Below are 17,075 nucleotides of genomic sequence, written 5' to 3' on the forward strand. Positions count from 1 at the left end.
TCCCCACCGCCCCCAGTGCGCAGGCCCGGCCGCCCCAGCGCGCATGCCCTGGGCTTGCGAGCGCGGCCAGCCCCCAGCCTTTTGCTTTCTACACACTCTACAACTGGGGAGGGGGCGGGGGAGGAGGGAGCCCAGCCGTCCACGTGATCCCGCCGGCCGGGGCCGCGGGGGCGGGAGCGCGCGCCGAGAGAGGCGCGGGGAGGGCGGGTGCGCGGGAGCGCGCTAGCGAGCGAAAGCACGAGCGAGCGAGCGAGCGGGCGGGCGCGGGGCTGGGCTGAGGCGGGCGGCGGCGGCGGCGGTGGGCCGGCCGCGGAGGGGGAGGAGCGGGAGCTGCGCGAGGCAGGCAGGCGGGCGGAGGATGGGGCAGTGCCCGGGCTCCCGCTGCAGCCGCCCGGGGACACGCCGTGCACCCTCCGGCTCGGGGCTTTCTCGGCGGCGGCGGCAGCGTTAGCGGCGGCGGCGAGAGCAGCGTTCCCGGCTGCGCTTCTCCCTCAGGCGGGGCGGCGAGAGAAGCGGCGGCGGCGGCGGCGGCACACCGGTGTCTCTCCCGCTGGAGATTTCTTTCTGCTTTCCTCATCGACTGACTGACTCACCCCCTCCCTTTTTTGAGGAAGGGTGACCTCTTCTTTGGGACTGGAAAAAATATTTTTGTGAGGAGGGGGGCGGGTGGCAGCGACAGGGTTTGCTTCTTCTCTTCTTTCATCTCGCTCTCCTCCCCCCTCGAAGACCGAAAAGCAAACCCCACAACTGCTCCAGCAGCATCCTCCTTCCCTTCCTCCGCCTCCCTTCTCCTCCGCCGCTCGCAGTTTCGCCCTCTCCTCCTCTAATGATTGCATTATTAGGCTCCCCTCTCTGGGGGGTCTCGCCCCTTTTGGGTCGCTCCGGAGCCCCGGCCTCCCCTGGCTGCATTTCTTAAAAATTAGGGAGACTGGGAGTGAGTTTTCTCCGAGGCGTGTGTGAGAGGCGGCGGGGGTGTTTTCCTGCGCGAGGGGCGGGTGAAGTTCATTGCCCCCACTTTTCCCGCGACCTTTTTCGGACCCGATTTTGGATCGGGTTGAGGGGGGCGCGGGCGTTTTCGGGGGGCGGGGGGCGCGGCGGAGAATGGCCGCGGGGAGGGCTCCCCGGAGCCTCCCAGTCTCTTGATCAAAGCATTCCGCTATTCTGATTTATTGCCTGCTTGGTGAGTTATTTTTTTTCCTCTAAAGGAGACCTGTGTGTTCAGCCATTACTTTGCTCGGCGCTGCTCCCAGGCATCTCCGACCCTCGGTGCTGTGGGGAGCCCCACACTTGGGCTCCTCGCCTCTCGCCCTCGCTCCCCGTCCCTCCTCCCCTCTCTCCGCCCCTTCCCCCTTTTCTTTCTCCTCTCTTTCTTCCCCTCTCTCCCTTCTTTCGGCCGCCGTCTCCCCCGCGCCCTCCTCGGGGCGGAGGGAAGCCGTGAAGGGGAGGGAGGGCTCGGTGTCAATTTTTTTTGTGTGGCCGCGGCCGTAGCCTGTGGCGGGCGAGCGGGGAGACCCCGGCGCAGCAGAGCCATGGATGGCCCGACGCGGGGCCATGGACTCCGCAAAAAGCGGCGGTCGCGGTCGCAGCGAGACCGGGAGAGGCGCTCCCGGGGCGGGCTGGGGGCCGGCGCGGCCGGCGGCGGCGGGGCTGGCCGGACCCGGGCGCTCTCACTCGCCTCGTCGTCGGGCTCCGACAAGGAAGACAATGGGAAGCCCCCGTCCTCCGCCCCGTCCCGGCCCAGACCCCCGCGGAGGAAGCGGAGAGAGTCCACCTCGGCCGAAGAGGACATCATTGATGGATTTGCCATGACCAGCTTTGTCACTTTTGAAGCGCTGGAGGTAAGGGGGACCCCCCTCCCCCCGGGTTCCCTTTATGCACGACCCCACTCGGCTGCGCCCGGCTCTCCTGCCTCCCCCGCCGCGCTCCGGGCTGTCTGTCTGTCTGTCTGTCTAGGCTGAGGTCTTATTGTTGGTGGGGGGAGCTGGGGGCGCGGGCAGACAGGCAGCAGGAGGGAGTCGCAAAGCCGTGCCTGGTCTCCTCGTTTCCTCGTTTTCTCGCTCGCCTGTCCCCTGCGCCCCCTCCCTGCACCCCCTCCACAGCAGATGGGCAGAAAGAAAGGGGTTCAGGCATCACAACAATGCGCCCCCTCTCCACGGAGAGCTCTGCCCCCACTTCTTCCTCCTCTCCCTCCCCAATCATGGCTTCTTGGCTGGTGGAAGTCTCTTTGCTGGGTTTGGGGCGCCTGTGGACGGTTCTCTGTGTGCTTTCTACAGAGTCATATATTCGTGTGTGTGTGTGTCTGTGTAGTGTATACCTTTCTCGGGTGTCCTCGGGACCGGAGACTGATGGGGTTTTGTGGTTTCTTTGCGCCTCCCCCCATTACCCCCCATATTCTTTTTTTTTTTTTTTTTTTTTTTTGGTGAAGCTGGGGAAGGGGGCGTTTTCTCCTGGTTGGGAGAAAGGAGGGAGGAGGGGAGAGAAGAGGGAAGGGTGGAATAGCTCTCTGTATTCTGTTATGGGGCTCTGTTACAGAAAGGGTTAATTATATTATCTATACACATACATAGGCACATGTGTGTGTGTACATGAGCAATTTAGTTAAAGGACAGAAAAAGGTACACCAGGGAAGACTGGTGGGAGGAAAGAATAAAATCCTAGCTGCTGTCTGAAGGGCTTGTCACCAATTGTCCCTCTGCCTTTCCTTTTTTTGTGTTTTCTTTTTTTTTCTCTCTCTAAGTGATTGGCTTTGTGTGTGTCTGTGTGTGTGTATTTCTTTCTTTATTCCTTGGGCACCTGCAGCGTTGATTTCCAAATGCACATTTTCCTTCCGGCCAACTGGCTCCTAGTGTGGGGGAAAAGGGAGGGAGGGGGAGACTGTCCAGGGGTTAGGGGGAAACTATCTTTGCCTGGACCTATCTCCTTTGGTGTGGTATTGGTCATTGGCCTCTATAAATTTAACCGCCTTCTTTCCTCCCCCACCTCCCTGTCCCCACCCCCCCCCACACCATGCACACATACACACAGAAGGCTTTGAGATTCTGCAGAGTTGGTCCACCTTTCTTAAGCACAAAACCAAGATACGGTTTATAGTTGGCTTATAGTGTTTCATGCACCTGATGTGATGGTTTGAGGTTCCTGAAGGAAACTTTTCCCTTTCCTTTTTTTTTTTTTTTGTTGTTGTTATTATGGTATTGTTTCAAATGCTCAGATGCGAGCTTTGTTAATGACAGCTTAAATCTCATATACAGTAACTGTACAGGTTTAGATTGCTGGTTCTGTTGATGTGTTTGGGTGTCAGGTTTAAATTTTGTTTTCAAAGGAAGGCTTCCTATCAGTGTTGTCCTTTTCTGTGTGAACTGCTTTTGGTTGGGCTGCTGGTGGTGATGGTGGTGGATGGTGGCCAGTGGTTGGGAGTAAGGGAGGTACTGGTGGTGGTGGTGGAGGTGGTGGTGATGGTGATGGTAATATTGGTGGTGGTCATAGATTTTGATGTCAGCGATTGAATCAGTTACTCTCTGGTTCTAGAATTGGTGCTTTATTGGCCAAAATTTTGAGTGTTGAGGTTCACCACTTATTAGAATAATTCCAACTGTGGCTTTAAGTTTGCCAAGGTGGGTGGTTACCGTACAGTGTGACCTCTTTCTGTCTCTCTCTCTTGCTTTAAAATAGGAGTTGAAATGGCAGCATGTTCCTAATAGAACATGCTGTTTGGAATTTGGTTCATCATTGCTGTCTGTGGTTGGTTTAGGAAAGTACTTGTAAGAGCTGTTACAAGTGGTTCTGCTTTCTGCATGGTTATCCTGGGCTGTGGTGTGGCCCCTCTCAGGAATCAGGAGGGGCCACTAGATTCCCACGAACATTTTTCGAGGACAAGTAGGGATATATGTGTGTGTATATATGTATATCACTTATGCAGTTCTTTTTGATGGTTTTATTTTTAACAAATAGGTGTTTGACTGGGCTTGTGATATATATCTATTTATTTGGCTTTGGCGAGAAAATGTGCTCATTTTAATTTATTTTGTGCTTAAAAACTTGTAATTTTAAAAGAAGACCAAGTTCAAAATGTACAGTTAATACCATTTCTTTCTTTGCTCTGATTATTTTTTTCTGCTACTTTTTTAGATTCAAAATCCAAGTTATTTTGGTTAGCTGAATACTGTGCCACCTTCATATCTAAATATCATATGTATATCTATGTGTAGGTATAAAAGGTCTAACTTTTTTAAAAGTTTACTTAAAATTCTGTAGAAAAATTTAAACATACAGAAGTAGACAGAACACCCAACATCCAGGTTTGAGAACTACCAACTCATATCTCATCTTGTATTTTCTATGTTTCATCTGTTTTCTCTCCCACATATGATCTCATCCGTATTTCTCATATAGAAATGCTTCTGTATGAATCCCTAAACCATAATGACTCCAAAAATCCTCAGATCCCACCAAAACCCCCACAGCAGTATTATCACACCTAAATAAATGTGTAACAGTTCACTAATACCAAATATCCTGTCAGTGTTTACATTTTAAGAGGCCCAAGTTTTTAGGGAAGCCATAAATACATTTGTCAGATTAAAAACACACAATGGGAAATAGAAATCATCATATATGTCTGGTTCTTTGGCAAAAGGTAGTTTCATTGGCTGTGTGCTATCACATTGTGTCCATGCTGGATGGTCAGAACATATGTGTGTAGTGATTATTAAATTAAAACCTCTGGTGGTCCACTGTATTCAGTCTGGAAGATTTATTGAACTATCACCAAGAAATGTGAGGGCTTATTGGGAACAGGCAACTAAACTATGAGCTTGGACAAAATTGTGTGTTGCGGGAGTATTTGTAAAAGTTAGTAATTATTATACTTGCTAAGAGTTATCCTAAATACGTGGTATGTTCTTGGGCCTTGTGTTTAGAAATGAAATCAGTTGTCACCACATGTCATTAAGGGTGCTGCTGGTATGATATTGTGAAAAGAAACCAGAAATATTGGCTTGTACAGCTAGGTTTATAGCTTGTGCCAGTTCAGAGCAATAACTGGCAAACAGTGGAGTAGCATACTTTGTGTGTTAATGGACACATTATTTGATTTTGTTCTGAGTAGCTGATTTTGGACTTCGCTTTTTAAAAAAGAGGCTTCTAACTCATTATGAAATGTGCTAATATAAATAGTTCCAGTTCAACTGATTTTACTGATACTGGAGTAAAAGTGATAACTTGCCTAATGAGAACCTGCATTTTTATCTTGATTATTTTTTGCTGTTGTTGGATTCTTTTTTTGAGATGTTGAAAGCTTTAGACGTAGTTTGACAAGTCTCACATTTTATAGGCGGTGAAACTGGCTGAGATAGTTTTATATTCACAGGACACTTGTCTTGAGTAATTGTGCCCTGAAGTTCAAGTGTATGATTATGAAGAGTCTCATGATAGAAGATAAGAGGGTAGGCGAGGAGGCTAAAGTTGAACGTGGTGTTCTTTTCATTATGCAGTTGAGAAGCAGAATTAACATTGGTATATAGTACATTGTTTGTTTGGATATGCTTTGAGTGACAGGATGAGAGCAAAAATCCCCAAATAAGATGTCTAGTTTTTTTAAAAAGTGGCTTTTAGAAAACAAAGAATAAATGGGAATGTTGGGGTCCTACCACCATCAGTGTGTCCTGATGTGTCAGATAGTGTTGGCTTTCTGCTATTTGGGTTTCTTTTCTGTGTTGTCGCTATTAGGAAGCCATGTGAGTACCATGGCTGAAAACTTGACTTTGCAAATTCATTATTTTTTCCCCTTATTCCTCTTTTGTGCACTGGGTTCTTAGAGCAGCCTCCTTTTTTACAGCTGACCAAGGGAAGCTAAGATGAAATTTGTGGAATTAGCAGAAAAGAGGCCAATTGGAGCTTTGTAGGCTTATGAAAGTAAAGGAAGACTCATTTCTAGTGGTTAGAGCATCAAACCAAGACTTTGATGCGGTCTTCACTTCCTGGCTCTGTTTCAGGGCTTACCCCACACACACATCAGTAGCATAAGCAGGCTGTACAGAATTTGATGTACTTATAACATGCTATGTTAATAGGCTCTAACAATTTATTATGGTCAGATCACTTTTATTTAGTTGTTTAAAAAACAACATTAGTTACGTGCCTTTTATCAGTCAGCAGATGTTTATGGAGTGCTTAATATGTGCAAGGCACTAAGAATATAGAGAACCCAAACATAAATGTAGCGTTTTGAAAAAGTATGTAGTTTAGTTGATAAATTAAAGCCAGCACCTGTGAAATAATTTTGAAACAGGCACTTGAATGCCTAATATCAACTAAGCACGATAGGCTTTTAGAGACAGGCTAGTGAGATAGGCTGAAGTGTTCAAGAAGGCTTCATGGGGTAGATGGGACCTAGAAGGGTGAAGTGATTTGGATATATGGGAAGGAGTTAGGGCTAGGGAGAGCATTCTAAAGGAATAGTGAAGAAGGCACATGAACCAGATGCTATGTGGTTAGGACTCGGAGGCTAGGAAGGGCTGGTGGAAGTAAGTACAAAGGTAAGTAAAGAGTGCTTTTAGTGGGGCGGGAGACCTGTGGAGACCCACATTCCATGCTTGGCCTGCCTAACTAGTGTAGCCTTTGGAAGTTAACTTTCTAAAAGCATAATTTCCTTTATCCATTAGTGGAGAGATTTAAACTAGTTTAGAGCAAAGCTTCTCAAGCTGAAAGGGAACATAACTTTACAGGATGTTCATAAATTGTGTTCTAGACTGAAACAGAGTGATCTACCCTCAAATAGTTTTTGAAAATTGATGGGGTAGACAAAATTAAATGGATGCCTTGTTCTTTCAGAATTAAAAGTCTATTGTGTGAATGTGAATTTTGAATATCAGAGAAGGCACTGTGATGTGTCTAATTTCCTAAATCTATTTTGACCACAGAACACTTTTATTCTCTGCATTGTAATCTATAATCTAGTATGGGAAGTACTAGAAAGGATCCAAAAAAGTCCCTCCAGATCTTGGAATTTGGTGATATCTGAGTCTGGGGTGAGTGGGCTGATGGTAGACGACTTGGAAAACCAGGCACAGAAGCTTGTAGTCAGTGCGTGGGAGCTGCTTCTTAAGCAGGAGTGGCAAGGGGAGTGAAAGTGAGGAAGATGTAAACAGTGAGGGAGACTAGTCCATGTCTTTTCCTGCTCCCCTTTCCTGCCTGATATCTGCCTTTTTACTGATTCTCACCAACCCCAACAGGAGGTTCTCATTAATAGCTCTTTCAGTGTGATGATACTAGCCCAATTCTGATGCCACCAAGCTGCCCTTCAGCCAATGTTTTATCCTCTCTGTCCCTTCTAGTTTCATGTATTGCTGCTCTTTAGCAACCTGTAAAAAAAGTTGGATGAGAAAGGAGGTTGACATTGATGTTAAAACAAGGATTTCAAATTATCTGCCTTTGGCTTGCTGTATATGAAGTGGTAGTTCAAAAAAGGGTCAGAACCTCTCTTTTGCTATTAGAGAACCAGGAAAAGCTGTGGAACTGTGTTTCTGTTGCATTTTTCACTTTCTTTTTTTGGAAAATTTGGCCATGGGACTGTAAAGGAAATGGGTCAGTTCCAGCGTTTGACTTCTGAAAGTGTGCATAGCTTTAGGACCTGAGAAGTGATGAGAGAATTTGGAGGAAAGGAAGGGTATGAATAGTGTGTGTGGTTATGAATTCAAGTATTTTACTATACTTACCGAATTTCAGTATTTTACTCTATAAGGCAGACCATCACTTGAGGAGTATTTATGTGAGATGTGGTTGAAGGTTGTGAGATGATGGTTCCATGCAGCTTGTGTTAATTGTGGATATTAACTACTTGCGCCTTTTTTTGGAATTAGAATATAAATGAATTCGTGAATTTAAAAAATGAATTGTGAGGTTAGGAATTGAACCTTTGATCCTCTCTGAGAGTAGTGTTCTGTAGTTCTCACTGTTGAAAAAGGGTTAAGAAAACAGAACATTAAACATGATTCAAGGAGTGTTAAGGGTGATAAAGAGATTCTGAGACTCTTCTACACCACAATTCTATGTATTGTCAAAGATAAATGGTGACTATTTAGTTTGAAAGAATGTTAGGATTAGAAATAAGGTCCCCAGATGGACACAACAATAGTTGAGGCTAGCTATTAAGGAATAATTTAGGTCTTAAGAGTTATGAGATTTGGAAGCCTTTGGACAAGAAGGTCTGTGGCACTTTGTGTGTTTGTGTGTGTGTGTGTGTGTGTGTGTGTGTGTGTGTGTATGTGCCCACCTGTGTGCATGTGCAGGGTGAAGGATGGTGGGTTAGTGGCTTTACATTTTATTTTATTTTATTTTACCCCTATCCTATATAGTTGTCATAATATACTAAATGCAACCTAACTTTGTAAAAGTGCTTCATGCTGTTTTTTTTCTCCTCAAGAAGCAACTTTTTTTTTTTTTTTCAGAATTAGGATTAAACCCAATATGCTGCAGATGTAGGATAAAGAACCTAGTAATGGGATAGCAGCTGTTAATTTTAGAAAGTTTTGAAAAGATTCATGTAGATTTGAAAACTCAGATCACTGAAGTTAAGAAGAGCAATATGATAATGAATTTGGTAAAACTTGGGACAGGAGAGGATCAAAAATAATTAGTAAGCTGGAGCAGAACTGTTTTCTCTTAGGTAATCAGAACCTGTTCCATTAATGTAGACTTTTTTCCCCTCTGGAAGGTGGAGAGAATATCGAATTTAAGACTGGTGAGACCCTAAGTGTGACTTCTTTCTTCAAAATCTGAGCTATGTTCTCCTTCATTTCTTCTAACAAAATTCCAGAGTAATGATAGTTTCTATTATAGCTTTGTATCTGTTGGTATGCAATCAATACATATTGTGAGGTCACAAAGAATAGGCCCTTTTCATGCTGTTAGTATGAGGAGGGGAGGAGTGGATTTTCTAGAATTTGACTGCCCCTGTTTATTTAGGAAGAGACTAGACAAGTATAGGCTTCTATGTCTTAGTCCTGTTCAGGTCTCTGATTCCATCCATTGCAAGGGGCTCTGGACCCCAAAATCATATGAATTGGTGCCTTCTTTGAAGGTGTTTATTTCACATATTAGTGTATGTGACTCTCCTAGGGTCCAGTTAGATTCCCCGCTCACCTGCTGCCTACTTTCCTCCTTTCCTTCTTTTATCTCTCCTTCCGATCCTTCTTTCCTCTCTTCCCTTACTGAGGTAGAGCTATCAAAATTATGAATGCTGTTAATAAAAGGGAGTGCATTTAGAACATTGTGTATGAAACGCGAAAATTGAAAAGTTTTTAAATTTCATTATTTGAACTGTGACAATCTGCTTGAGGAATTCTAATTTAGCTCTCTAAAGGTGAATTGCTTGCCACAGCTTTCTTGGCTGTTACAGCTCACTTTTCTAATTTCTCAGCTTATATCTGAATTCTAGTTAGTTTGTTTGCCAGAGCAAACTTTATAAATGATCAACTGCATACAAATATTTTAAAAATGACTTAACTGTCATTTTAACTTGCCACTATACCTCACGGTGCCATACCTCCTTGTTACCGCTGGAGTCCTGGAAAACCCATGTGCAGTAAAATGGAGTCACAAGAGAAAAGCCCACAATTTGTAAGTAATGGAAAATTGCCAATGCAAGTTGGGATTCATTTTCGGCAGAAAGTCTTTAAATTGAAAGTATTGTGTGGCCGCTATTAACTGAAGCACAGCTTGCAAATACAGATTGCAACTCTTGGTTATATGGGTGAAATCTGATATTTTCTTTCTTTTTTTAATTTATTTATTTTTGAGACAGGGTCTTACTTTGGTTGCCCAGGCTGAAGTGCAGTGGTATAATCATGACTCACCGCAGCCCTGACCTTCCTGGGTTCAGGTGATCTTCCCACCTCAGCCTCCCAAATGCTGGGACTACAGGTGCATGCCAGCATGCTCAGCTAATTATGTATTTTTTGTAGAGATGGAGTTTTGCCATGTTGCCCAGGCTGGTTTCAAACTCCTGGGCTCAAGCAATCCACCCTCCTCAGCCTCCCACACTGCTGGGATTACAGACGTGAGGCACTGTACCCGGCAAGCAATCTGATATTTTCAAACTGTGGCTAAGTTGTAAACCTGAGACTGAGTTTTAGTCATTGCCAGGGGCAAGTTGTGATGACACCTGAGGGATCTCATTTTCCTTTTTGTCCCCATACCTACCCTCCTCTGCACCACAAAACCTCATTTTAAGTTTTTGTAAAGTTTCTGATCGCAGTAATATTTTAGAACTTAAAAAGAGGAATTAAGAGATTACAGTCCCATATTGTAAGTATTTCTTGGTTGTTATATTGAAGTGGACTTCTTTTTCTTTTTTTAATTTCTTCTAGATCTCTTTGTTCAGTTATACTTGTTGGCTAAAGGTTGCTGGTTAAATGTTGTTTAGTGAAATGTTCTGTAGTTAAAATCTTCACAAAGGAAAAAAAGTAAGAATGAAGGTGTGGATAGCACAATAATTGAACGTTAGATTATTACTTGTTTTCTAGCCACATGATAGAAATTCCAGTGACTTCCACACATTCTGTCTGTACACGTTCAGCTGGCAAAGAGAATGAAGGTCCTGGACTGTGTTTTTCTAAGAAATGATCTTATATAGTTGAAGTGAAATTATACTTTCACTGGAGCAAAAAGGGAAACAAGCATTTGATAAGTGTGTCATGCTGCATATTACGGTTTGCTCCCTCATTTGTTATGATTACTTGAAAATTACAGTTTTGAGATTAATATGCAGAGCTAAATCTTTAGGAGGTATCCTAAAGTTAGGACCTACACTTTTTCAGAGCAGCCTTTTGATCCATTTTATTCCAGCCATTGGTAGTTGATGTGCTTTCTAAGCCATGTGGCATCAGAGGCACAGATGTTGTCTTTAGTGATGTAGTTCTACCTCTCATTTTGCAAATGAAAACACAGCCCACGGGGGTTAATTGACCTGTTCAAGATCACACTGGGAGTTAGAGGCTCTCGCTGTTACCCTATGAATCTAGGAGACTACTTCTTGTAAGTTAGTACTGGGGAGTCCCAAGGATTGGGAAGCTTGGAAGGAGATTTTTTAAAAACATAATGTATAAATGTGGATGAGCACCCATGATTGTAAGCTTCCCATTTCAGCTAAGAAATGTTCTGATTTACACAATATCAAGAACCTTTAAAAAGCATTGTTCCCTCCCTGCACTCTCTCCCAGTATATCACCCTGAAATTAGTTGGCCTTTCTTTGTAGATACACTCATCGTTTTTAAACACTGCCCCCACCTCCCTTTTATAAGGATGTAAAATAAAAAAATAAATATTGGGGTGGTTTCTCATCATTGAATGTCCAGTGGAAAGATAAAATAATTATTTGGATGTAAGATGACCTTAATGTGGCCCATGTAAAATTTTAACAAAATTTCTTGTGTAAAATATTTTCGTTAGCCTAGCAATCAGTGGAAACTCAGAGCAACTTCATAACATTGGTAGCAGGATGTATGGAGTGAGTGAACTTTGGAGTATAGTGGAGTTGAGGCTCAACCAAAATTTTCTTCTGAAGAAATACTCAAAATATTAAATCCACGTGATGTGTTGACTAAGGCATCTTGCCTGTTCATTGCTGAACCAGAACATTTATAACAACTGTTTGTCATGTGTATATATTCATAGCCATTCATATAATTAAAAGAAGTTTTCATGGGATTGTAATAACATATCAAGATGGATGTAATTAAAACAGAAGCAGATTGACACCCTGAATTAAATGCAAACCATAAACCAGGATACCTGAGCATTGTGGCTTACATATTTGCTGTAGGGGGCAGTGAGCCAAATATGCAAATAAAAAGACATTGATGAATTTCCCTGGATGTGTATGTGGTAGCAGAGAACCCAACTATTTTATTAATCTTTTATCAAGCATTGTTTAGATTTGCAGCAGCCATGGAATGTATTAATTTGGCAGACCAAATAGCTTAGGACCAGAAAGTAGGAAATAATAAAGGGAAGACATGATTGATACGCTGTCCTATAAATAACACATGCGACTGACAAAGGGGCTGAGTAATCTTTAGATCTGTGCTTCATTTCATTAATGGAGTTGTTAAACCAGGATGTTTGAGTTGAACTTCAATCAGAGAGGCTCTGCCTCCCATTTAAAATGCAGGCCTGTCTCTAGTTACTCTCTGGACTGATATGTTGACAAAATTGGTGTAAATCGAATTTTTGTAAATTGGATCAAATGCACCAGGGGAATCTTGCTGTGAAAAATATGAGTCCTTTTTATCAACTATAGTACTCCTCCTCTCTGCAGGGAGTCTGGGATTTTGGTGGAGTAAGTCTCTTTAGATGGGCATTGCTTCCTCTGAGACAGTTTTCTGCATATGTTCCCCGTGCTCTGTTCCCTGTGCTCCTGGAAGACAGTGACTGTGAGATTTGCATTTTCTCTTCAGGTTTTATACCTCACTTGGTCGGTGCTTCCAGGAATAATTGGTGGTGATTTGAATAAGCCCGCATCATTCAGATTTCAGAGCTTGGTTTTCAAGTGCTTGCTAAGGAGGGCTCCCGGCTATGAATATGGAGTATGATTTCCATATCTGTTCCACTGGGGAGTCCAGGCATGTCATAACCACTTCAGAGTCATGATTGTACCGAGACACCCTAGCTATAATTTTTCTATATGACAGTTCAGTTTTAAAATTGTAAAGATGCCAAAAGCAGGGCTGCATTGTTATTAGGGAAGTCAGTGACATCTGTTATATCTTGTTAACCAGGGGAGGAAAATGCTTTAATCAAAACATCTAATTATGCCCTATGAACTGATGAAATAAATATCCTTTGCTAAATTTTTGGAATTGGCCTTAATGGAAGAAGCTGGCCTCTATCAGAACTGTGAAGTAAATTTACCATTTTTATTTGGAAAAATATTTATTCCTAACCATAGTGACATAAGGGTATTTTAATTGTATCAGATTACTTTTATACTGTGTGTTGAAAATAGTTGTTTTTCAGAAGTTGTTGAAGCCAGCATCACGTTTCTGTTATTGTGCTCTCTGACTCCCTTAGCATATGAGGCCTCCAGAGGGAGTTTGTATTTCCAGATGTGAGCCTAGGAGGATATGTGGTGTCTTAGAGCCACCTGGGGAGGGAGCAAATGATAATTGCAGGTGAGATGCAGGGGGATAATTCAGCCTGTGTGCTGGGAGGTGCAATTTCACACCTGAATGTTGAGACCTGCTGTGTTAGACACTTGTGTTGTTTTAAAACGTTTTATTAGTCTAATATAGAAATGGACCAGATTGTCCCAGGTCACCTTCAGTTGAAAGAATATAAATGTTTTTAAATATTGAAGTATAATGTGATTCCAGAAATGGTTCCTGTGTTTAAAAGGAGTTTTACATATATCTGAAAGCATTAAAAGCTGTTTAACTCAGCATATCTATACTGCCTCTACCTCTCTTGATCATTTCTTAAAAATTGTAAATTATTTCGGCAATGTGGCTTTCCACTTTGAATCATTCAAGCTTCAAACTATCCAGTAAAACCATCCTTTTTATCTATATTTCAAACCTAGAATTAATTTTAACTATAGTTATTACTTGTTTCCAGAATCACTGATGATGATGATAATAATATTAATGATAGTACATTACTGATAGTCTTAATGCTGGGATATGGATTATTTCTGAGAAATGAGTAGGTCTGAGAAATGCTTTACTTCTTAGCTTTGGGGGCATTTCATCTTTCTGACATGGTTTTCCCATGTATGGAGATCTTGGGACCTACCTGAAGGAGTTTCTGAAGTGTTGACTGTGACACTATGGGCTTCATGTTTACTTTGGGATCTGGTGGGAAGTTCAAGTCCTATTATTTTTTCCTTGGTCTGTTTTATGCTTTGTGATGGCTCACTGTGTGTTTTTTGGGAGTTATGACTAGAACCTTGGAAAAAAGAGAGCCAGAGTTTTCTCCCTATATTTCTATTTTAAAACTTTTTTTTTTTTTTTTCCTGAGACACGGTCTCATTCTGTTGCCCAGGGTGGAGTGCAGTGGCACAGTCATGGCTCACTGAAGCCTTGACCTCCTGGGCTGAAGTGACCTTCTCACCTCAGCCTCCTGAGTAGCTGGGACCACAGGCGCATCTCACCACGCCTTGCTAGTTTATTATTTATAGAGACCGAGTCGCCCTGTGTTGCTTAGGCTGGCCTTGAACTCCTGGGCTTAAGCGATCCTCCCATCTTGGCCTCTCAAAGTGCTGGGATTATAGGCGTGAGCCACTGTGCCCAGCATTATATTTCTTATGTATTGTTATTCTCCCTGTATTCTCTGCCTAAATGTAACCCCTGCACTCTTTTTATATATATCCTTCTGGGGATATTTGAGGCTTTCAGAATTGTTTATTTCTTCACTCAATAATCTGTGCATAGTAGGTACTCAGTCATTGTTTATTTACAGTTGACAAAATTTCCATGAGAAGAAATTTTTGAAGAGGGAGCTGCTATTTACTATTTGCCTTGTGCCAGGCATTGTGCTAGCAATTTTGCATTCGTTATCCCATTGACACACCCTATGAAGAAAAGAATAATATCTCTGTTTTATAGTTGAAGACACTAAAGCGCAGAGCCGTTAAATCAACTTGGGCAGGATCAGTATAAGAGAGGCAAGAAATGTAGCAGTTTTTGCCTGACTTGAAAGCTTGGGCTCCTTACCCCTTTACTCATTTTCATACAGATACATTTTGTGAAAGATTGCCACATGGTCTCTAGTAGACCACATTTGTTCATTGTTGTGCTGAAAATGTTACAAAGGATTTTCTAGGTATAATAATAGGATTTACAGGAGGGGAGAGTACTTATTGTCCAGGTCTTTATTTCCTTTGAAAAGTTAGAGCTTACAGTTAGGTTGCTGCCACTCATACAATATATCTGTAACATATTCCTTGTTGTTTTTTCTCTATCTGTGTCCCTTTCACTGTTTCTCCCTGTTATAAAATCTGACCTTTTCCTAGGTTATACTACTCAGGTAGATTTTAAACCATTGTCCAAGGCAAGGATTCAGGCTCATGATATTGAGGGTTATTGTATGTCAGTGTCTGTTCTAAACCCTTGCACTCATTTATCTCACTGAATTCTAGAAGTAGCTCTCTGGAACACAAATGTAAAATTGGAATAAGGACTGGCATGCCCTCACAGGTTACTGTGCATATAAGCTTATATTCTGCTATAGATTCTGAAGTATTTTGTCTTGTCTGCTTTTAAACTATTCTGGGAAGCAGCTCTTCTCTTGGGAATCTATTTCACAATAAAAAAGACCTTGTTTTGAGGGCTAGGTGTGTGTTTTTTTAAAAAAATCTATTAGGAACTCTATTCTTTCTGGTAAAAGACCACACTAAATAGCTCTTTTTGCTTTTCTTGATATCTGTATCTTGAAGATACCAGGTGACAAATAGTCCATTGATATCCTCTGTCATTATTTCCTTTCATTATTCTAAGCAGATTTGCAAATTGTTCTCCCTCATTTCCCATTCCACCCTGTTGAGGTTTGTTTATGCTACAGAGTATCCTAATGAATATGACTTGTTAGATTTGCTTCTTCAGGAAATCCCAACTGCATTTAGAGTACTGTACATTTTTGAGAAGCCCCCTCCTCATTTCCCCTGGGCTAAGTTGGGCCTCCACACAGGTCATCCTCTAGGACTTCAGGATTCAAAACTACTCCATTACCATTCATTTACAAGGAATGGGGGTTAGTACAAAGACACACACACAGAATACCCTCATTGGGCCTGAATTTTCTAAAAATTTCTAGATGAATATGAAGATCAGTCAAGTTACGTACTTCTGTCAAGAGTCACTCTCTGTCTCTCTCTCTCTTTTTTTAAGAGATGGGATCTCACTCTGTTTCCCAGGCTGGAGTGCAGCAGTAATCATAGCTCACTGCATCCTGAAACTCCTGGCCTCAAGCGATCCTCCTGCTGCAGCCTTCTGAGGAGCTGGGCCTACGGGTGTGTGTCACCATGCCTGGCTAATTTTTAAATTTTTTTTTTTTTTTTTTTGCAGAGACAGGGTCTTGCTATGTTGCCCAGGTGTTCTCAAACTCCTGGGCTCAAGTGATCCTCCTGCCTCAGCCTCCCAGGTAGCTGGGACTGCAGGTGTGAACCATTACCCCGGCTAATTTTTTTTTGGAGGGGTAGAAATGGGGTCTTGCAATGTTGCTCAGGCTGGTCTAGAACTCCTGGTCTTAAGCGCTTCTCCTGCCTTCACCTCCCAAAATGCTGGGTGTGGGCCACTGTACCCATCTGAGTATCCCTTTGAAGAGATGTGGCAATTTCTTCTTGGAATCACCATGCTCTGAGATACACAGTCTTGCCTTTCTCTCTCCAACTACCTCAATAAGCACAATTGCCCCTTTGTATGTCCAGAATGGAAATGCCATACTAGAATTCTGTTTTACAGATTATAATTGTTGGGGAGACCCAAGTCAAAACATGTTCTTTGAAATTTAAATATAACTGTAAAAGGAACCACAGAGTCCAGGGCTTTAAAGTTGATCTTTTATACTTTAATTTTATGTATTTGTAAAATACGAGTTCTATATTGACTCTAGGGCCTGCTCAGATTGTAAACTCTTAGTAACTGTGTCTTTTTAACTATTCCCTGTGTCCTTCCTTGCCCCTCTGGTGGTCTTTAATACCCCTGTTGTGATATTTTTGATTAAAGAAACATAGTATGAAGATGGGCTGTCAGGGATGGATGTCAGTTTCACTTCAGGGTAGTGGGTGCCACCTATTTTCTGTTTTCAGGTGAACATTACTTTAGCATTATTTTTTTTGAGACAGAGTCTTGCTCTGTCGCCCAGGCTGGAGTGCAGTGGTGTGATCTCAGCCTACTGCAACCTCTGAGTCCTGGGTTTAAGTGATTCTCCTGCCTCAGCCTCCTGAGCAGCTGGGATTACAGGTGCCCACCACCATGCCCCGCTAATTTTTGTATTTTTAGTAGAGATGGGGTTTCTTCGTGTTGGCCAGGTTGGTCTCGAACTCCTGACCTCAAATGATCTACCTGCCTCAGCCTCCCAAAGT

At 42.9% G+C, this 17,075-nt stretch overlaps 1 protein-coding gene across 10 annotated transcripts in view; it reads left to right on the forward strand.

The window, feature by feature from the left end:
• Positions 1-365: 365 nt before the first annotated feature.
• AUTS2 (activator of transcription and developmental regulator AUTS2) overlaps positions 366-17,075 on the forward strand; it is a 1,204,012-nt gene continuing 1,187,302 nt past the window's right edge. For all 10 annotated transcript variants that reach the window (XM_015133354.3, XM_015133357.3, XM_015133359.3 and 7 more), the window contains exon 1: positions 366-1,838. In XM_015133354.3, the coding sequence (XP_014988840.2) occupies positions 1,530-1,838 (309 nt within the window). In that variant the 5' untranslated portion in view covers positions 366-1,529. The remainder of the gene's footprint in view (positions 1,839-17,075) is intronic.

Source organism: Macaca mulatta, chromosome 3 (genome assembly GCF_049350105.2).
Source record: "Macaca mulatta isolate MMU2019108-1 chromosome 3, T2T-MMU8v2.0, whole genome shotgun sequence".
Classification (NCBI taxonomy): domain Eukaryota; kingdom Metazoa; phylum Chordata; class Mammalia; order Primates; family Cercopithecidae; genus Macaca; species Macaca mulatta.